General features: G+C 35.9%; 1 protein-coding gene across 1 annotated transcript; it reads right to left on the reverse strand.

Moving 5' to 3' along the window:
• Positions 1–875: 875 nt before the first annotated feature.
• Positions 876–23699, reverse strand: RAB14 (RAB14, member RAS oncogene family). Its single transcript, XM_074362143.1, has 8 exons — positions 23460–23699; positions 15259–15317; positions 13952–14005; positions 12465–12642; positions 8646–8712; positions 5134–5221; positions 4742–4772; positions 876–3761 (listed from the first exon to the last, which is right to left on the reverse strand). Exons 2-8 carry the CDS (start codon positions 15308–15310, stop codon positions 3584–3586), a joined length of 648 nt encoding a protein of 215 aa, XP_074218244.1. The 5' UTR covers positions 15311–15317; positions 23460–23699; the 3' UTR covers positions 876–3583.
• Positions 23700–23840: the final 141 nt, after the last annotated feature.

Here is a 23840-nt window from a genome sequence, read left to right on the forward strand (position 1 = left end):
GGAAAATTAGAACTTTGTACTTTGGAGTATCTGACCCAGTGGTATATTCAAATTGTGTTCAGACTTAAAAATTTTTTGAACTGCCATAATGGCTCAACTCCATGGTCTATGAATAATTATTTAAAAACAAGAATAGCAACTACTGTCACAGTAGGATGTGTAGCAATATAGTTAGTCCCATGGGTAAGTGGTGTATGAAATGACATGTAATAGGTTGTTTTAAAATATTCCCAAGGACCTTCCAGGCCCCTGAAAGGTACACTATTATATACAGTACATACAGCAGGGAGCAATCCCTCACCACCTACTGCAGTTTATATTCCTAAAAAACTGGCTAGAGATGGACCATTAAGATTTGGGATAACTGATTAAAGACAATGAAAATAGCATAAAATTTATTAATACACCAAGTTCTAGAAAACATCTACTTTCAAAATAAAAATTGACTTGGTAGTGTCTTTTGTACTTACATTGTTTTCATTTTCGCAAGTCTTATTAGCAAAATGCTTAAAAACCTGGCCTGTCCACAATTACTGAAATCCTTCAGGGACATTTTCCTGTTCTGTCCACGTGCTGAATGAGGGTAACGTATTTTTGTCCTGAACTGCCACATGAACCCTTTCTGTGTTCCCATTTGGTCGTTTAACGGGAGTGAACTAAACTACACGTTTAGATGAAAGGATCACACTTAAAACAATGGATGCAAGGGCAAAAATGTTCTCAAAAATTGGCCTTCTGGAACTAGAGAGGTGAGGTAATTAATGTGTGAAGCTAAATACCTGGGTCCAAAAGACATCTTTCCAAAGATACTTTACTGCGTCTAACTAGTATTATGTAAGCACCACCAACCAAAAAAAAAAAAAAAAAAATCAAAGTTACTGCATCAATCACTTTATTATCCATGAAAAATACTTGAACATCATACTGGAATGTCTAACGCCGAGAGTACTGAGCACCAGTGCTAATGAGGAGGGCTTCATACAGGTGCGAGGGCAAGGAGAAACCCAGAAAAGCAGCTGATCACACAAGCAGTAAGCTCTCCACGGATTAATAATTAAAAGAATTTCACATTCTCTCCAAAGTGCACTTGCCCAGTATCTGGCGCACAGATGGTACAATATGACAATTGGCTTCTCTATTTTTGAGCACCCAAGTTTATTATAGGGGGTAACACATGCAAGTAACAGAATTTGGCCCCAAGTACAGTCAAGGGAGAACACTATCAGGCATCAAAATACGCTGATCTCACACTGAAAAAGGCTAAAAAACACTGCAGGTGTGATCCAGACACAAGGATAAAACTAGTTCAACTTACTCAGTGATGCGGATTTATACGCTACATATGTAGACTTCTCTTTATACAACAAATAAGGGCAATTCTGCAATAAAAACTGGCAACTAATGCCAAGTAACTGTTTGCCTGAAGAAAATATGAAATCCTATTATAGTTCAGAAAATAATACAAACGATTTTAATTTAATCTAGATACAGGTACTTTATTTACAAATATTTAGATTAATAGCATTTTGTTACATCAAATGAAGGGTACAGCAGTCTGAGTAAATCCTGTCACAGGAACGATGAGACCCACTGTAACTAACTGGGAGTCGGGCTATTGCACTGGACAAGCGCAGTCTGAGTCTGTGATTGCTACCTTACACCCCCATGGCTGGTTGGTTGGTTTTGTTTCTGTAAATATATACACAGACCAGCAGGTCATGGTCCCCGGGTGAGTCCCTCGTGATGCAACAGTGTAAGCAAAAAATGGTCACTGCAGTTCCGTAACAGAATACACCAATCTACTCCAGGTATCTTGTTTTTTTAAAAAGTTAAACAAAGACAGAAATAAAGATGAGTCCACAAATTAACCAAATCCTATGTTCTGCACATTCCAGTTTTGGCTTTTATTTAACATTGACTATACAATACTCTGGTACTACCACATGTTTACAACCCAGAAAGCTGTATTTTTTAGTGTCTGTAAATAGGGATTTAAAATGTGTATTTTAAACACAGCAGTTGCGCTGAGAGTGCATTTTACATAATATACTGAGGTTTACCTATCCTACTTCAAATAACTTCTCAATTCCCAGCCTGAACCATAAACTCAATTAAAAATCAATCAACAGAAGAACGTGGTAAAACAAAGTTTGTTGTCTAAAGAAGATTGTTTCCCTTGCAATACAGTATTTTGTCAGTGGCCAAACCACATAGTGCAAAGTAGTAACTTACTTTGTATCAGCACAAACATTGACACACCGTTACAAATACTTTCCCTTTTACAAAACAATTTATGCCAACATGACATAAAACAGCCCCTCACACTAAGAACACAAGGGATATCTTAAATTACTTCACTGTAGTGTTAAAAAATGCACAATTTAAAATCCCTTAACAGCAGACCTGCGGTTCTGGCTGTCTGGTTCAGAATCTCACCGTTCCAAGAAGATAAAGGTATAAAAGCTTAAAATGTGCAATAATAAACCCAGCCTTTTTTCTTTTTCTATACAGTAAGGCAAGAAATGCAGCCTGTAATGCAAAATGTTTACAAAGAGAGAAAAGCAGGTTAGCACATTGTTGATTGCACAAGAACAGTTACGAAAATCAGCAGGTAAGCCACAGTGCAAAGATGGAACAGAATCTGCTAGTGTTAATCCTCTCACGCCAGGAGCTCGTTCCAGCATAATGTCCCCAAACACTGCCAGCACCAAAGGGTGGAGCCAGTATTACATGTGAACTGCAGTCGTGTCTATTTCCTTGTGTGAAATGGAAGGGAGTAACATGGTCACATATAGGTCATACTGTACAAACTGGTATTTTATACTGTTCCAATGCCAGTAATCAATTTATTTTCTTCATTAAAATAATATACACAGAATGTATTGTTAGTTCGGTTCCTTCAAATTTTATACATATTTACTTTCTGCTAAAAAGAAAAAGATAAAATGGTGTAAAAAAAAGATAAAGCTATTAATTAAGCACAAGAGAAAAGATAAATGGATATTTTCCCTGTGCAAGGCTAGGACAGAAGCAAACCTCCTCAAGAAAAAATGCCACCCACACAACAGGGAATTTATCCGACAAAAACAAAACAAAAGGAGTTAAAGAACAACCCCTTCTCTATCATCAGAAGTCATTTCACAGCAATAAAGTTAATGGGTTACAACAGACATACTTGAACAGTTAAAGATGGGTAGAAAGGCTTAAGATATCATCAAACTAAACCGTACAATGAGACAAAGCCTTGCCAAAAAGGGAAGGGTAAAAAATCAAGTCCAGCATCAGTGCTCAGTGTAAATCATGTATTGGTGACATACCTATCACGAGGACAATCGGGGGAAAAAAAGTCTAGATTTACCATGCAGGAGAGATTTATTACTCTACTTGCCTTTGATAACCTGATTACATCTAGTTGTTTAGCAGTTTAGTATTGTGTTAAACTGTTTTTACAACAGAGTTGTTTTTTCTTTTTTTTTTTTTAATTAAACCCAGTAAGATGTACAGAAGACAATGAGGCAGTAAAAAGTACTGCTTCCAACAGACAGAGGTGAAAGGTCAAATGAGAGCCTCGGCAAAGAGGTCACTAGCAGCCACAGCCTTCTCTCTGGGGTTGGGGTTCACTGGTTAGCCGGCCTCCCTGTGGAGCTGAAGGTTTGTGTTGTACACCAGACTCGGCAGCATTCAGATCCAAGCTTCCATCCTGAATGTTCTGATAGATTTTCTTGGCAGCCTCAAGGAAAGCATCTTCTACATTCTCTCCCCTAAGAGGCAATCAACAACTTTAGTGGAGAACCACAGCTTTCTACGAAAGATAAGACATTATACACTAACCTTTTGCTAACCTTTAGTCAACTGCCATGATGTCTTCAACTTAGCGACTGTCATCTAATAAAGGATTAGCAGAAGACTGAGCTAAGAGAACATGGGAAAATATTTTCTGTGGAAAGCACATAAACACAATACTAAGGGCTGTTTCTACAACCCTATTCAGATAACTGTAAGTTTTCTAATCATTAAAATGCTGTATGTTTAGATAATAATTAAGACAGGCCATTTCTGTAACTATAGTGGGCATTCCATGATTATTTCCAAATACATACAGAACAGTATTCCAGGATCTGTATGGTCCGGTTAGCCACACGTGAGCTGTACTGTTCTTATTACACTTAGCATGTTCACAATCTAGTTCAGTTCTCTTAGGTCTAAGAGTATAGATGAGGCTAAATAAGAAGGGGCTAGCTTCTCATCACCGAAAGGAATTTTTAGCTTAATGAATGAAAAATTATGATAGGAGTCCTGGGGTTCATTAACGGACATGGGATAACAATTAGAAAATGTGAATTATACTTCTAATTATTCTTAGACATTGTATATTTCCTTAAGTCATACTTTCTACCGTGATCAGAAGTATTAAATGAACAGGTTGACCAAACTCGAGTCCAAGATGCCAAATTCAACCTCAGTTGTGAAAGTCAAACACTTTTGAAATGTTAACACAAATTCATTTATTACCAATGGGCGTGATCAAGGCATAACATTTTAGGTAAAGTAACAAAAATTATTTTGAAATGTGAAACAGGATGCACAGAAATGTCTGCTGACTGTTCTTCCTGCCGCAAGCATTACACATTTATATATTACACATTATATGTAATATATACATTACACATTTTTATATATGGTTCTACTGTGAGAAATCTGAATGTAATTAAAATGATCTACTAATTTTAGCCATACTTACGTTTTTGCACTTGCTTCAAGGAACAATAAGCCTAAAAATAAAATTCAGACTATGGTAAGAACATTTCAAATTAACTCACAAGGACATTCTCTTCAGTAACATGTGAATAAAAGTTTCCCCTCAGCCTTCAGTACTCCTGCCACAGTGTTTTATCACAGAGTATACGAGTCTGAGATGGAGGCAATCTTTATATTTGTTATTAAATAACTGTACTACCCCCAACATGAATCTCAAGTAGAAACACATTTTATTTCCTCATTCTTGAGATCTGAGCAGTTTGCATTTAAAAAAAAAAAAACTGTTGAATAATCTGTAGTGTCAAAATCCCACCTATCCTTAGAAATTCTCCCATGTGTGACCCAAAAAAGCCAAAAGTCTTAAAAGAAACCCACCATTTTCTTCAGCAAACTGTTTGGCTTCTTCATATGTAACATCTCTCTGTGCCTCCAAATCTGCTTTATTTCCTATGAGAATTATTACCTAATTTGTGACCAAAAGAAAGATATCTTAAAACAAAAAGCAACCATTTAAATCAAACATGAAATTCTGAAATCCAAAAATCTTGAAAGAAAAAACATGTGAGCCTAAAAAGGAAACTAAATACTAGCAATTATCCATCAGACAGGACTACACAATCATGAAGCGATTAGCATTAAGAGGGATCTCAGCAATCACCTAGGCCAGGGGCTGACAAACTTTCTGAAAAGGGCAAAAAGTATATATTTTAGGTTTGTGGTCTCTTGGCATGTACTTCTTTGACTTTTGTTTTTTAACAACCCTGTAAAAATGTAAAACCCATTCTCAGCTCTCAAGCCATTCAAAAACAAAACAGCCTTGTTTTGTTTTCATGTGCCTGAGACACAGCTGGTCTAGGCCAAAGATTATGATTTCTCTTGAGTAAGACTGCTAAGGGTCCATGGACAAGCTCCAGGGTATCTGTGAATGCACTGAAAGTAAACACAAAATGCTGTAAACAAGGACATTCCCTGAAAGAGGTTTGTCATTTTCATTAGGTTTTCAAAAGTTTCTGGGTCCATCAGAAAGTCTGAAAACTACTTCAACTTCTTCAGCTACAGGAAAGGAAATTAATCCTCAAGTAAGACAAACAAGGACTTCTCAAAGGTCACTCAGTGAGGCAGAGGTAGAAGGACACAGAAGTCAGGTAGAAAACACAAACTGTGACCTTCAAATACTGTTCTCCCCTACACTATCCTTAGGCCAGACTAAGTCTGTAGCTACTGCTAACAAATGACTGTATCCATAGGGGGCAGCAGGGGTGGGAGGACACATATGCAGTGAGTTCAAGGCATAGTATCACACACCTGTATCCTCTTTGGAATCATTTATACAGTGAAGTTAGGCCAAAGTTAAAGGCAGCTCTGAAAAGTTCTAAGAAAAAAGTGTGCAATCATGGGAAATAGGATTTTGGCCTTTATTGGCAAAGGGCTGGGGATAAACTGTCTCTGTCTATATATTATTTGACACCAACTGGCAAACCCACCCTCCTCTTTCCCCGTTTGAGACAGGTGTGGTAATCCAGATACAGATACTTGAGGAATGGGTGGTTTCAATTAAAAGGGATTTCCACCATTAACTTTTATTCATGTGAAATTACAGCCCCTGGCTCTCCTACTTTCAAAAAATGATGTTCATTTAAACTGAATAACCATTTTGACCTGAATGTAAATCTTGAGCAAGGACAGTTAAATAGTACAACAAAAGTGAGCATTCTTCAATCAGTGTGGACAAGTGCCCACTGAGGAAAGAAGTTTTCACACATAGTCCACTAATCTTTTAAAGAATAAGGTAATGACACTTAAAAAGAAATCAATTAAAAAAAAAAATCAGAGTAGATAAAGTCATAATGGCTCAGGAGTACAGGGCCATTACAGGACAGGTACTCAAAGTAGGAAATGTTTACTGAATGGGAACACTGCCTACTTTCCCAGTTCCTTAAGATTTCCAAACCATGCTTCCCATCATGAAAGGGGACATATCAAGTGGCATGCTAACAAGAGAGGTACAAAATATATCAACAACGAAATGAGAAAGTATGTAACCTCCACACAGAAATCAAAGGCATAGTTACAGAAAATGCAACATTTGAGCTGGACCTTAAAATAAAGATGTTCTTTCTTCTGAAGATCAGGTAAGATTTTAAGAGGCACAAATAAGACAGGAAGGACATGGCTAACTTCTTATTATTCTCCTCTAAGGACCCTTATACAGTAAGTTTTTTCTTCTTGTTTTTAGTATTTTACTCAAATCGCAAAAGCTTACAAAAGAGTAGAGAGGTCTTATATACCCTCCGCCAAGCTTCCCCAATAGCAGCATCTTGCATAGTCACTGCACATTCTCAAACCCAGGAACTTGACATTGGTACAATCTACAGCCCTTATCAGATTTCATCAGTTTGACACACTCTCAAGTGTGTTGTATAGTTCCATGCAATTTTACTGCAGGTACAGATTTGTGTCATCATAATCAGGATACAGAACTATTCTATCACCACAAAGGCACTGCTTTGTGCTGCCCTCTTTATAGTCAACTCAAACCCTTCACCCCAATCGCAAACCCTGGCAACCACAAATCTGTTCTCCATCTCTGTAATTGTGTCTTTTTGAGAATGTTTTATAAACAGAGTCATACAGTATGTAATCTTTTTAGACTAACTTTTTTTTCACTCAGTACAATGCCCTTGAGAGCTAATTTGCTGTATGTGTCTACAGTTCATTCTTTTGTATGGCTGAGTGTTCCACAATCATGGATGTACCAGAGTGTTTAACCATTCACCTATCGATGGCCATCTAGTTTGTTTCCAGTTTTGGGCTACTGCAAATAAAGCTGCTATGAACATTTATCTATAGGTCTGTATGTATACCTACAGTGGATTTAATATGATAATGGATGTGAAAGTTCCAGGCACAGTCCCTGGCATAACAGGTAAACCATGTTAACTGACTCTCAATAATAATTAAATTGCTGTTCCCTGATAACAGCCAATCTTATCATGAATTACTATTTACTAAACCAGGCCACTGCCAGGTGCTGGGTACAAAGCTAAGTGAGACACAGGCCTTACTCTTGAAAAGCTTGGAGTCAGTCACAGCACTGTGCCTTTCCTCATTTGTTCCTGGAATACCCTCTACAGCATTTACTCAGACTTTATCTACCAACCCTCAAATCCCAGCTCAAACACCCCCTCCTCTGTCAAGCTGGTTTCTCCAGATGGCACTGCTCATACTGGGCACCCTCTTCCCCAAGTGCCATACCAGTCACTCTATTTCTAACCCTATTTCACTGTTTTTCAATACAGTTACTTGTATACCCTCAGGTAATGTCCTGCTAGACTACAACCTTCTGTGGGCCAGGGACCCACATTTATTCTTGTATACTGCAGAGCCTAGCACGGTGGACAGCCAGCCTTGAAAATCTCAATAAATAAGTATCTTCTCCATCTGGCTAAGAAGCTGATTTTTTCAAGCGTGTAGAACTCCTTATTTTTAATTGAAATTTTACTGAGATTCACATACAGTTGTAATAAATAATACAGAAATCCCTCATACATTTTGCCCAATTTTCTCCAATGGTAACATTTTATGAAACTAATGCAGAAAAAAGCAATAGTTTCAGATTTCATAGTCTTTACTTGACACCCTATTTATTATTTTCTTTTTTTTTAGCCACGAACAAACAAAAACCAAGTATAAGATGTGAAACCTGGGGTAATTGGTACAAAAAAGAGTTTAAAGTTTGCTTCAATTAATTTAAGAATAAAACAGATTCTCTCATTCTTAGTACCCAAATATAGTACCCAAAAAAGCTCACTTATTAGCAAATGGCTTTCCTTTCTGGGTCAACTTAGATCTTAAATTTTCTGTGTAACAGATGTCATTTAACTTACAGTATTTGGATTGGTGAGATTCCTTGCATCTGTCAACCAGCTGCTTAAGTGATTGTATGTACTTCTTCTGCAAAAATTAAAGTTTACATTTGTGACTGCCACATACAGTTGCCATTTCAATAGGAAAAAAACTTCAACAGATATTTTAAATATACACTTTAATCAACAGATCCTTTAAAAAGTATTTCTGATTCGACTAGATTGTTACTCTAAAGAACAACTGTTGAATGTAAACACATACTTTTCAAAAATCTAGCCAAATCTACTGTTTTTAAATAAATAACTCAATAAGCAACAACTCTATAATCACTTACATGTCAGGAATAAACTGTTTAAAATTCTAAACTCAGAATTTTCAGTCTGAAATAAAAACTAAAATTATTTTTAAATCATCCAGATTTTCAATCACAAAATCGGAGACAAAATAGTACCAAAATATCTAACCAATGACACATTCAATAGAAAACATTTTTTGCAGCTGTCTTTAAATTTTTCAAATTGGAAACCAAGACAGCCACACTACTGTATAAAATTCACCTTTCCTTAAAGAGTAAGCTAACTACAACAGCATTTAAAAATGGCTTTAAAAAGACATTTAATATATCTGACTGGAAATTAAAGTCCCCAGGTATATTAGAAAGTGAGTTTATTTATCAGCAGTTAAGTCATTTTAGGATTCAGACTGCCCTACTTCTCTAGTTTCTCCAAGCAAGAGTTTAAAAACTCATGTGTTCATTTACACTAGCCTAGCAGGACCTAAGATAGCAGACAAACCCAAATAATTTACAATAATATACAAAGTATACCATTAATATTAATTAGACTTTACCAAAGAGGTCAAAATTTTAAAAAGTTTGAAGATTAAAAATGTTTGATTTATACAGACTCACTGAACAGGTGAAGAAACAGAAAACCATGAAGACTTAAATGATTTCAGAGCCAAGTGTAGACCCCTTTACACACATCATGTCCTCAAAGTGTTTTCGACTTCAGCCTTATGAATATATTCCATGATCTCCAGCAGCCAGTGCTCATATAAAACCTGATATTCCAAATACCTAATCCTTTTCCAGTGAAAACTGAAAAGAACTCCTTACTCAGACCCTTTTTACATATTACACACAAATCACCACCTAAATGTCAAAAAAAGGTCACATAAAATAACTACTTTTTCCCAATGTTTTAAAATTTTCTAAGTAAAGCAATGGTCAAATATAAATTTTAAAAAGCACAAGCCTTATCATTCCTCAGTATTTGTAGTACTAGCACACTCTGCTTTTACACAGCAGATATACCTTGCTTTGCACACAAAATCTTACACAACACAAGCCCCGAAGTACTTATTTCAATGTATTTTAAAACGTCAAAGCTGACAGCAAGAGTGAATTACAAACAGCCACCACTTTGGTAAACAGGAAAACCTACACATTCTTTGTAAGTAGTATCAAGATCATGTAAACTGTATTATTTACATGTACCTTTACTTCTGCTAATGCTTTTAGTAATTATTTCATTACTAATTTAAAATTTACCATCATAATTTCAAATCTATAAATATAGTATTATCCAAATATTCATTAATTGGTGGTACTAGCGCTTAAAAAAAAAAGGGCACTAAAATACCCCTAACTTTGGCATGGAGGTTCGATACACTATGTCAAACAGCTGATACAGCCAAACTGTCATGATAAGCTATGCTGCCAGTTTAGGAAAGTACCCTGTTACAATCAGAGTTAATGCCAAGAATAAAAAGTATTATTAAAGCAGGGACTTTTAAGTTTGCAAAATGTCAAGGATTAAGAGTAGAATAAAAAAAAGTAAAAAAATCAGAGTCACGGCTGCAACATCAATGTCACTATGAAGTATCACTCCAGCAAGAAAGTACTTGTCTAAAGCCCAAAGTACTTTTTTTTTCACTAACAGTTGTATTGGGACATAACAAACATACCATAAAGCTCATCTTATTAAAGTATATGATGTAGTGGTTTTTAATACATTCACAAAGTTGTGCAATGATCACCACTCTAATTCTAAAACAGTTCATCACCCCCAAAAAGAAACCCCATACCCGCTAGCACTTACTCCTCATTCCCTGGCAATCCACCTTCTGTTTTTACGCATTGGCCTCTCTGGGTATTTCATTTAAATGGAATCATACAACATTATGACCTTACACGTCTGGCTTCTTTCACTTAGCAAAATGTTTCCTAGGTTCATCTACTTTATAGCACGTATCAATGTTTCTTTTCTTTTAATGGTCGAATTACGTTCCACTGTATGGATATATCATATTTGTTTATGCATTCATCAGCTGATGGGCATTTGGGTTGTTTCCAGCAGAGTACTGTTGATGACTCAGATAGACACAAGTTTTACCAAAAAGTACTTACTATGCTTAAAAGTACCTTTAAAAGCAAAATATACACACATATCAAGTCATCTTAAATTTACACAATGTTCTATATAAATTGTATCTCAATAAAGCTAGAATAAAAAAATACACATACAACGAGCAAAACAAACTACCACACTGTAGACAGATACACTCTAAGCATACTAACTGTATCTAAATTTTATTAATAATGCATGAGTTTTTAATTGTGCAAAGTCTTCAGGAATGCATTCCCTCATAAAAGGATGTCCTGTACAGAAAGCCAGGTTCTTTAATAATCTTCCCACAAAACGATTTACTGATCATGTTATTACTAATTGCCTGGCTCTAGTGAAGAGTGTTAAAGCTGTCTCATTCTGTTTTACCTGAGACCATCCAATTCTAAAATTTAGTAAAACTTCAAGGACTATATTTACAATCATCCACTATCCTTATTCTAAGGCAGCATTTCCCAAAGTGTGTCTTCAATAAAATAACCTTAGGAAACATCAAATTAAACAAAGTTAAAGAGTTAATTTACTACAGAACTTCTCAAGGTTTTAATATGCTAATGTGCACTGTGACCCTTCAAGAAGAAACAGTATAAAGCATTTCCCAAAAGGAAATACACTTGAAAGTCTAATTATCACTTGGTCCCACTTGCTATCTCTAACCCCAAAAGTGAGACAAGAGGCACAGTGCTTTACACTGGCACTTTGCATTAAAATGAAAGGTGATTCAGTTTATTTTCTAGCTTACAGTAGGCAAACAGCAAAGAGTTTAATGAAGTGACACACAATTTTCCAAAGTCTAACATTTAAGGTGCAGCTTTGTTACTTTGTATCAAGTGCTTTAAGTTTCCAGAAATAACAGAGTTGAAATAAATTTAATCTTGCTGCATGAAGTATCACGAGCTACTTCAATCCATTTTAGGACAAAAAAGAATTTAAGTAAATGAACAAATACTTCAGATGCAATTTTGAGAACTTCTTGTAATCTACCATGTTGGATTAGGAAAACTACTTAATTCTTTGCTTGGCCTTATTTTGAAGAGGTGTAAACTTTAACACTAGAGGTTGAATAGAGTAACTCCTCAAGATGTGCCTCCTTTCTGCCGAAGTCAAAAGAACAGTTTGGTGTAAAATACTATTTCACCTCAAATAATTCAACTGATACTGCTTTTCAGAACAGTATTTTTCCATTAGCTCCACCAGCATCTCCTAAAGTTCTTCAGTCATACCCATTTTCAGAAAAGGAAATCAACATATTGTATCATATATCAAGTCTTACACACAGCAATTTAAAGAAACTATAAGCCTAAATAAGTTCATTTATAGTCACACAATTACAAACTAAAGAATGCCTAAATCAATTGAAAAAAGAAACCACAGTGCCTAAAGTAGATTTCCTTTTTCAAGTAGGAAGGCTGAAAATTATTAATTTCTTACCTAGTGATATCATACACCATAAGTGCTCCTGCAGCTCCTCTGTAGTAGCTTCGTGTGACAGCCCTAAACCTCTCCTGTCCTGCTGTATCCCAAATCTGCAGTTTGATTTTTTGGCCACTAACTTCAATTATTCTTGTACCAAATTCAACACCAATTGTGTGAGGACAGTCAGCCATAACTGTTAGGAAAGAAAAGAAATACAATATAATATTCCAACTTCCAGAAAGCTTCAAAGTAAGACTAGTGGGGAAATAATGCACTGGATAATCAAATGATTTATTAATTATAATTTATTAATACTGAAGGCTATAAACAGACTAAAGCTTGCACTAAAAAAAGTTAGCAAAAACACAGAAGTAAGAAGTCAAAGAGATCTGACTGGACTAGAACAGGGGTCAGCAAGCCTCTGTAATGAACCAAATAATAAATCAACTCTACTTTGCTGCTGAAGCACAAGAGTAGCCATAGACAATACATAAAATGGGCACGGTTGCATTCTAACAAAACTTTATGTATAAAAATGGGCAGTGACTGATTTGGCCCACAAGTTGTTTGCTGCCCCCTGGACTAAAAGAATCTGTTAATTAAAAATAAAGATTTTAATAAACTCTTCATAATACCAACATTATACTATTTAACCTTCTGACAATCATTACATGTAACAAATCAATCAATAGTTTTAGGACTCTAGGCATTTTCAGTCAAATACTTACCCTGTAAAACATTATCAATATCTCAAAGAAAATCATATTTAATATATGCTTACCATTATATATTGGCAAGTTATGTATGTCTAATCCAATAGGACAAGCTTATTAGTCCTTTCTTTAAAATTAGGCCACTGAAAACCTACACCTACTATTATCCTCCTGTACAAGGACACAAAGACCGCTGGATGCATCATAAAATATTAAGCAAAAAAATGCCATAGGAATATTTAAACTATATGGAAACAATTTCAACTATATTTAGCCTATATAAAATAAGATACCCCCTTCCCCTACCACCCAAGATAGAGCAGTACTTTGAATCTTAATCATCCAGTCATGAATGTAGAAAGAACTCCATTTTAAATATTTCCAATCCATTATTATTTAGTTATTAGCAAGTGATATATGAACAAATTTCCGCTAAGGTAATTTCTAGCTTGGAAAGTCAGAGAACAATAAAAAGATTACTTAAATTTGATACTATAGCATACATTTTTATTTTTTATAATTTTTTTAAATTTACGTTTTTATTATCAAAAAACCTAAACGAGTCAATCAAATTATACACGGCATATAAAAATCAACATTCTATACATGCAGGTATATTTCATTTTATCTGCTACTATTAAAAAAAATTACTCCCTAAAAACACAAGTGCACATATAGAGAAAGGCTATATTTAATCGCATAGAGTATGCTGAAAATTACACTTTTTAAAAGGCAGGAAAGTGACAATGAAGAATTTACTAAGGTTTTTACCTTACATATTGAACTTACACTTTTTTTCTGTAAATTGATGAAGCAAGCAAGATTTTCCTACTCCCATGTCCCCTGTATAAAAAAATGGTTCAAGTGGTAATTACATTTCTCAATTTTACAGCCTTATATGCAGTGATTGCTAGACCCCTTTCACTGTATCACATCACAAATTTCTAGAACAGTTAAAAATTTTTACTTCCCTAATTTGTAATGAGTTCAAAAGATCCTCAGGGTCTGTTTTCACTGATACACAAATCAACTACTCCCAACCTTCAGCAGTGATAGAATGTGGTCATGAACAATGTTAATAAATAGGCACCAGCTGGGAAGAGCTTTTTAACAGAGGAACTGTTGTTAATAGTATTTTTTTAATTTAAGCTTTTTCAACATTTTATATAGTTTTTTTTCCCCTTAACCCACACATAAAAGTCAAAGACTCCTAGGAGTGACCAACAGGGCAGCATATAACAAGTAGAAATAATAAGCTTTGGAAGCTTGATTCACTAGATCCCATCTTATCTCATATTTCTTGTATTTCTTGTAGAATTCTACAAAAGAAAAGAATGGCATTAAATGAAAACCATAACAGAATAGATGTCATATCTGACTGTACTAAAAGCAATTTAACCTCTGGTGAAGGAATTATTACAATAAAGCCACAAAAGCTCAGTATTAAACCAAACTGTTATAATGTGAAGAACTGACAGAAAAATATGTGTACTTTCAACTGTGCTCTTAAAAACTGTATTTAGATAAACAGCATTGTCTTTTAAATTGAGCAAAATCTTGAAATTAAACAGAAAAACCACCATTATATTTTATGTATGACACAATTAATCAATGCTCTTTATCAATTTTTGGACTCCAGGGGGCTCTGAAAGTTTTCATATTTTTGGAATGTATCTGCACTCCTAGGAAATTAATCTCATACCCAGTATTAGCAAGCTTTCTGGTAGCCCTCAAGAAAAACCAACATCACTTCAAAGGTACGCAGATAAATAGAAGTACTTAGGGCCACAAAACAAAAGGTACATCAGTAATGCAAAAATAAATCTTATCAAAGGAGTTTTTTTTTTCTGATAGAGGGGAGGTAATTAGGTTTATTTATTTAGTTTTTAGAGGAGGTATTGGGGATTGAACCCAGGACCTCATTCATGCTAAGCATGTGCTCTACCACTTGAGCTATACCCTCCCCCAAAGGAGTTTTAATTTTGCAATGAGAAAATCATTCACTTCTTCTGGGGTAGTATGTTAAATATTAGTATATAAATATTTTGTATTTTAACATTCTCTGGAGAACAAGAGTGTAAGTTAAATAAACTTACCAATAATAATATATTTAAAGATGTAAGAGTAGTTGTACGGTGCAGTTGCCATGGTGGCACTAAAAACAAAGAAAATTGTTACATCAGAAAAAAATATACATAAGTTATCCAAGCTGATCACGGCTATCCTTTAAAGAGATATAAAATAAAGCACACTGACTATAAACAAAATGTTGGTTACAGTAAGTTAGAGCAAAATTGCATTTCCCAAATTGATCAAATACACAAATTCTCTTGGATGAACGCTGCTTTAATATTCTCATGTATTATCCATAGAGATATAAGAAACCATGTATATCAAAACAATTCCAAACTTCACTTTGGAAATATCCAATAAGAAATGTTACTCTGGAAAACTTCAAACAAGAAAATTTTTATAAATTTAAGTTAAATATCATTATAAATAATCCTCCTCTCTTATTAAGGTCCCCATATCTGTTAAATGATCAAATGAATTACTGATGGCCTATTTGTTTGAAACTCTGATTTTATAACTGAATGTAATAAAAATTAAGCATCAACTTATAAACACAAAATAACGTTTTTACCCTACTTTAGATCAAAGGTTAGCGTAGCATCCAAAGCAATCATATTATTTCTAAACCAAATGAATGTCAGACTTAGAACGACATGAAACTGTTGTTCTTATAGATTAAAAAAAAGTCACTTATTGATGATTTCATGTGGCTCAATCCAACAAAGGATTTGAAGATTAACAATATACCAAATGCGTGCTATATATATTATGCTAGGAGTTAAGAGAAATAATGGTGTAAAATACTACTTGTGGTTGTAAAATTTGAAAGTTTATGTATTAGAAGATATTTCAAAAGATCATAGCCCATTCCTTACCCTCAGATAAGACAACCTAAAGAATTCTAATTTCTCTCCTACTTTTAATAACCTAAAGAGAAAACTTCTCCAATTTATTCAAATGAATGCCTTGAATGTGTCAGACACTGTGCTAAGTACTAGAGAGTAAGAGGTGAATTCTAATACTGATATTAAGTTTCAGTAAAATTTATTCCCCAATAAAACTGAAAGAAAAAAAATCTATTCTCAAACCAGTCTGCAGCTTAAAGAAAGACAAAAATTCTTTATATGTATAAGGGTTTAACCCATTTTTAAAATTTTGATTTCCAGTATTTTTTTTTTTTTTTTTTGATTTGGTTTTTACTGTTTTGGCCAACTACCACACACAAGCCAGACATTTAATGATTGGGGAGATTCAGTTACTGAAATTAACACCTTACTCAATGTCATATTTCAAATAAAATTTCTTTAAAACTAATAAAATTTAACCTGTAGAAAAATACATATATTAAATAAGTGAATTATTGTTATTAGGGAAGAGGAAGTTGTTAACTACAGCAAATTATGAGACAATCATTTCAAACAACAGTCTTCTCACTTAGCTGTATGAAATCCATTCAACAAAAGTGGGACATGTTGTAACATTTATAATCAGTCTTCAACATCACAGAAAACTCCCTCAACCAGTTCTTTCAAAAAAGGAGTTTTTCTAGTTAAAGTAACTCTGATTCTGAACATCTTACTAATAATATGATTCCCATTTTCCAGGTACTAGGAACTCATATCTTTTAAGAATGAGCTTGATCCTGAGGTTCAGACTGGTCTAGATTTATTCACCATATCTCTGAACCAGATGCTAAAGACATGGGAAAAAAATAATCTCACAGTAAAAATGATATTTAAAGCTTATTAACTTCTTGGTCTACATTCCTCCCAGGCTCTTTTCTTGTAATTAATTTTTAACTCCTCTTTTAAACTTCTTTTTCCCCATTCAAACTTGGGGGAAAGTAATTATTTAGTCATCTTTAAATGACTATTTATCTCAAGCTCCTCCCCTTTTGATTTTCCTATTTCCTTTCCCACTTCTAACTGAAAGTTGTTAACTGTACATACTTTGCTTCCCTTCATTTTATTATGTTAAAACTATGGTGTCTAACAACCCCAATTTCTACTCAAAATGCTCTAAAGGCTGACCATGAAATTACAATCCAATCCTAGTTGTACTAATTTCTGTACTTGCTAATTATCACATAAGCACTCGTTAATTAAATATCTACTGAGATGACTAATTTTTAAAATGTTTTTCTTTAATCACCAAGCATTAATTAGTATAAACTATTTCCAAATAAAAGAGAATGATCACTATTTCAGACTGAACACCAGCATCCTGTGTCCATCTCACCACACAATTTTCTGGTTCAAATTTCTTAAAAATTAAAAACTCTAAAAGCTGAGCAAAGGAAAACTACTCAAACTTACTAATTTCAGTAGACAGGAAGGCAGAAAATATTTAGCACTATAGCCACTAATACAACAGGTCCTTCTTTTCTTATTCTAAGGTAAAATACTAACGAGGTTTAAATAGATGCCCATAGTTTATTGATAGCATTCACTCAAAATTACGTATTCTGCAGTAGAACTATGTTCAAGTGGCCCCTTTTAAATATTAACTATGCTTAATATTGCTTTAACAAAGCATTTCTTGAACATGAAACATACCAACGTTAAGGTGATGAATATATTTGTAACTAGCTTTGGAAGGGGAAATATGTTTTTCTCCCATCACTTAAGGGTGCAAGGGTGCTTCTGCTCTACTTTGAGAACTTAGAATTAAAAAAAAAAAAAAAAGGGTTGGTGAGAACAAGAAGCATTGGTCTAGTTCAAACACTCTGAAAACATGAGTTCACTCAACACAACAATATTCACTAATTAAAAACCCTTGGTGATATTCTGTAATTTGTGCACAGCTACTGGTGTGATTAAAATGCACTTTCTCCCATGTTTTACAAAAACCATTTGAATAAAATTCACATATAAAGACCTCCTTTAATACCTTTGATTTCTTTAGGAAAAAAAGTACAACACAGACAAGCATCATTAAAATACCTGATGAACAACTTGTAAGCTAATAACAAACCCAACTGTCATAGTTACCATTTACTGGGCACTTAACATATGCCAGGCAATGTGCTAAATACTTTACAAGCAATCTCATTTAATCCTCACTACTACCCTGATAAAATAGTGACTATTATCCTCATTTTACAGATAAGGAAAGACTCAACAAGTAATATGCCCACATCACAGAGCTAAGTGGTCAAGTCTACAGTGCTCTAACTGCAGAGAACCCCCTCTTCATCACTATACTATCTGGCCTCCTCCACAGTTATGAGATGTACCATGAAACCCTATGTTGGTACTTTGGGATACAAACCTTTCTCAGTTCACTCAGTTCTAATTTAATAATCTGAATAAGCAGTATTAAATAATTACATTCAGAGGATGCACTGCGATCGGGATTTGTAGATATGGGTAAATGATAAAACTAGTAACAATAATTCATATTATACCTATCCCAAAATGTTTCTGAAGAGAACTAACATTTGTTGAGTAAACCATGTGATGATCTGCACTACTTTTCCCTATACTGTCATATAATTCTTACTTAATTCTTACAACTCTGCAGAGTTATTACCATTATGTCCATGTAAAAATGGAAAAAATTGAGGTTTGGAGGAATTCATTAATTTGACTGGTTTACAAACTTAGTAAATGGCAGAGCTGGAACTTGAACCCAGGCCTGATTCCAAAGAACATGATCTTCTCTATCTAAAGTAGCTTATTAAAGGCATACATACCTACATATATACACACATGAATGTAGACTGATAAAAGCAAAAAATAAAAATCAGAGAAAGATGGAGGATAATTAATACTAAAAGTTTAGGGTAACAGTTTTACTATCAGCCATGTAAAATTTAGTTCTAAACTTTCTGGCTGTCAAGCAAATTGTTTACTAAATGCATACTAAAAAAGAAAAATTGTTGATGGCCCTGTTTAAATATTAACTGTGCTTAATGATGCTTTAACAAAGGATTTCTCAACCTCATCTTTTGAACATGAAACATACCACTGTTGAGGTGAGAAATATATTTTAAAATATATTTTAAATGGGGTATGTTATTGCATGAAACTCTGCAACAGGCTTTTTTTCACTTAACAATATCATGGATCTATTTCCAGGCCAATAAATATAGATCTAAGTGGTTATTAAATGCACATTAAACACTAATCATTATTGTGCCAAAACAGAATCACACTGTCTTCATGTACTGAATCACCTTTCCAAATAAAATTATACAGAAATATAAATAACTAGTTTTGATATGTGTAGATGCAGATGTGAAGGTAGGCACTTTCAAACACTGCTTGTGGGAGTCTGAAATGCCACAATATTTTGGGGAAGTAATCAGTATATTTTAAAATCTTAAAAATAATCCAGACTTCCTTTTGACCAAGAAGCCCACATAGAAGTAGCCTACAGAAATAAAACCATGAACCCCTAAGGTTACAGGTGCAAGTGCACTTAAAGTAGCATTTTTACAGCAAAAAAACCCAGAAACAACCTACACACTCATCCCAAAGAAATGGCTGAATAAAGTACATCCCTACTATGAAATAATATGCATTTAGTTTAAAAACCATTTAGATATATGTATTAACCTGGAAATGAATTCATGATCTTATGTGGGAAAAAAAGCATGTTGCAGTTTTATGAAATAGGATACCCATTTTTAAACACATACACACACTCAATCCTCTATGCATATAATATAGAAAGATACACACCGAACTGTGGAAAATGAATACATGGGTTGAGTAGAAAAAAGGAAGGGGAAAATTATTAACCTTCTTTATATATGTCTCCCTGCACTGACACTATAAACATGTACTGTATTCACTGATAATCCAAAATATTAAAAGTGAAGAAAATAAAGGTCTGTTAAATATTTTAAAGCATTTTTATATACAATTCTAATATAAAACAAGAATAAACAAAAACTTCTATTCATAATATTTCCAATATTACTTCCACATTTAACAATAATATGGGGAACATCATATGAAATCACTCATGTAATCAGCCTCAAAAAACAACCAAAATAAAACACTCCAATAATGTGGAGTATTTTTTCTGTGTTTTTTGTTTTTTAATGATTTGGCTCCTTACTGTTGTCAACTTATGCACTGACTAATCCTTTTGCAACTGTTACATAGTTATTTTATTCTACTCTTAGAACATAAGACGTTACTGTGTAATTTTTATATAACTGAGTCAAGACAACACAGGAAAAAAAGCAACCCACCAAATAAAAATATTCCAGGTGATTTAAATTCTGATCTTTATTGTTATTTTTTATATGCAAAACAGTGTTTAAAAACACGTAAGCCAAGATAGACTGCTTCTGTGATTCCAACGTGGAAGTATTTCTGATTATCTACTAAACAGGTGGCCTTCCACTAGGCTCTGACAATACAGTAATGATCAAATGTATGTATGTATGTTGTCCTTCCCTTCATGGAACTCAAGAACAGAAGTGTTTTGGTTTGCTTACAAGTCCACTAAAGTGGAATGCTATTTGATTTGTCAGTTAAGTGGACACAAAAACTTGGTAGTTACTCTACTATACTAATTTAATCAAAACAAGCGGTCAATTTCCTTTCCTTATAGATAATGCAACCACTGAAAATAATCCACTCATTTCTGAGATCCGCTTTAAAAATCACTTCATGTTTGACAAGGTATTTAATGTCACATGTTTATATACATTAACATGTAAAATAAAAAAATTGGATTCCTTTGTGTGTCAAGAAAATTTTCCAGCTAATTATGATAGTATGCTATGAATGAGAAATAAAAGTACTCTCATACTGCCCCTCTGTCCATAAAGAAAAGTACTTAGGAGCAAAACAAAACAAAAACCCTGCACTTACTACCAGAATTTAAAGGTATAGCAATAGTGAAAAATTTACAGATGAAATGATATTATGTCTGAGATTTGCCTCAAAAAATATACAGGTATATATGGATGAAACAAGACTGATCACTGTTAATACAGGCTGATGGGTATATGAAGGTTCAATATACTGCTCTACTTTGTGTATGTTTAAAACTGTCTAGAATAAAAAGGTTTTAAAAAGTATAGTATTTCTGATATCTTTATTTGTACACTGCTGTCTCCAGCCATGCCCAGCATTTTTAACCACATAAACTGTTTCAAGCTTTTACAAAAAAAGTAAACATCTCTCAATAGCCCTAGGTTTAAAATATTTTACTTGCCTTAACCAAAAGTTTCCTCTAAAAAAGAAATTTTCCTCTAAATGTGCATCATCTAAGATTATACAAAAACATTTAATACTGATAAAAATCAGTTGTAAGAACACTCCAAATTCTGCTGCACAGCTGAAGTATGCAACAACTATAAAGTTTAATGTGAAATATAAAAAACAAAAACTTTTAAATATGTAGCTTTAATTCCAAGGAATTTTTTTAAAGTTATTAAAATCTAAAGGTTTTACATCTTTACAGTAACTGCTGTTCACTGAGTGCCTAATATATGCTAGTACTTTATAAGCAATCTCTAATCCTAAAAACTCATTTTACAGATAAGGAAACCAGCTCAGAGATGAGATACATCCACAGTCATATAGTACTAGAGGGAAAGATAAGGTTAAAGCCCGGGTCTAACTCTACAGCTCTCCAAAGCCATGCTCCTCTAACTTGCTCAACATATATTAAGCACCCACTACATACCTGCTACACAAAATAGGGCACTTACTGTATTTCAAGCAATGTGCTAAGGGTTTTAAACCGCATTTAATTCTCACAACTATAAAACGTAGGTACAGTTATCCCCTGTATAATTAAGGACAGAGTCTGAGACGTTAAGTAACTTGCTTAAGGTCACTTACCTAGGAAGTGGCAGTACTGGAGTGGGAACCCTCCAAAACTCCTAACCACTACACGTTTCAAGACATGATCAAGTAAAACAAAAGGGCGTAAGCGGAACTCTGAAAAAATTTTTTGCAAAGCCTTGGGGAATGGAGGAGTGGGAGCTGGATTATTGTGAGGGCAAATATGAACCCCATAACCACATCTAAATAAAAGGCAGGTGTGATAGTAATGAAGTGAGCAGTAAACTACGAGAGTTCAAATCTAGACCCTGACACTTGCTGTGGGACCACCACGAAATCACCTGACCTCTGGGAATCCCAGTTTTTTCTTCAAATATAAAATGGAGGTCTTGCCATCGCTCTTCTGGGGTTATGAGAATGAGGACTGGCAGGGTTATGTCTGACACAAGACTGGGTTTTATAAAGGAGTAATCAGCTGTCATCCAATGCAGACATAAGAATAAAGGAATTAAGGTGTAGCTATGTTTTAAACAGTCATGTATGTAGCCCTAGCCTAACTTCAGTTTGTTATGTACCATCATTTAATCAGCCACATCACACCTTCAAGCCTCAGTTTCCTCACTTGTGAGACGGAGATACTCTACTTAACACCAATAGGCTCAAGATAAACTTGTAGAAAGACACCTAAATCCGTGTCTGGCACACAGCAAAGTGCAAACCACCGAAACACGCTTGTTCCGCCTTCTTCTCTTAAATTTTAGAAATACCAAAACTTTTTGTCTTCGTTATTTCTAGATGCTACCTAGAATCGGGGCCTTACAGGATGCCACAGACCTTACAAGGCTTCACCCAAACTAGAACCTCGCCAGCACGGACCCCTAGACCCCTGACCAGCCCGAGTCCAAGACAGTCTACCCACATCGACAAGGACACCGGAGCCGGTCCAAGATGCCGGCGAGGCTGCAGGCTGCTGCCGCCTTTTGTGCTCGGGGCCAGACGCGGCCTATGGGCGACAGAATGCCACGTCCGGGGCTCGTGGGCTGCAAGGCGGCGCAACCAGCACCGAGAAACGCGGCGGGGGAGGTCGGTGGCCGCCGACAGCGGCGGCAAGGAGACTGAGCCCGCGGGAGGTGCGAGTCGAGTCAGCCCAGTCCGGCCGAGGAGGCGAGGAAGGCGAGGCCGAACACACCCTTACCCGCACGCCTCGCCCCGGAGCCCTCGGCTGGGCGGGGAGGACCCGGGGCTTCGGCGCGCGCTGCGCGGGGACACCCTCGCCCCTTCACGGAGTCCCGTCAGGTCCGGCGCCGTGGCGCCCACCGCCGACCCCCGGCTTGCCGCGGCCTGACATTGCCTGCCCTGCGGCGCCGCCCGCCCTCCTGCGGCCCGAGCCCGCCATCGTCTCCACCCCCGGCCCTTAGAGAGCGGGACCAGGAGGCCCCGGCCCGCCGGACACTGCGGAAGGCCTAGGTTACCTGGGGGGTTGCTGGTGGCTGGGCAGCTTTCCGGGCGGGAGGGGGGCGTCAGGACGAGGAAGAAGAGGTGGACGCAGCGGGAGAGGAGCGGGGGCGGTCGGCCGAGGCCCCGGCAGGTAGCGGGCTGGCCGAGAAGCTGCAGACGGCCGGCGACAGTGGCGGTGGACGAGGCGACTGCTCCCGCACCTCCCCCAAGATCTTCCTCGGGCAGGTCCAAGATGGCGGCGCTCCCTGCACAGGGTTTCCTGTCACCCTCGCAATGGGCCGGACCACAAAAGAAGGGGGGAGGAGGATGCGCGCGCAGCTGCAGGAGCCCGGAAGAGGATGGCTGGGCCCGGCCTGCTGGCCACGCCCCTTCCGCAGTCCTCCCCTCTAGACTCG

Source organism: Camelus bactrianus, chromosome 4 (assembly GCF_048773025.1).
Source record: "Camelus bactrianus isolate YW-2024 breed Bactrian camel chromosome 4, ASM4877302v1, whole genome shotgun sequence".
Lineage (NCBI taxonomy): Eukaryota > Metazoa > Chordata > Mammalia > Artiodactyla > Camelidae > Camelus > Camelus bactrianus.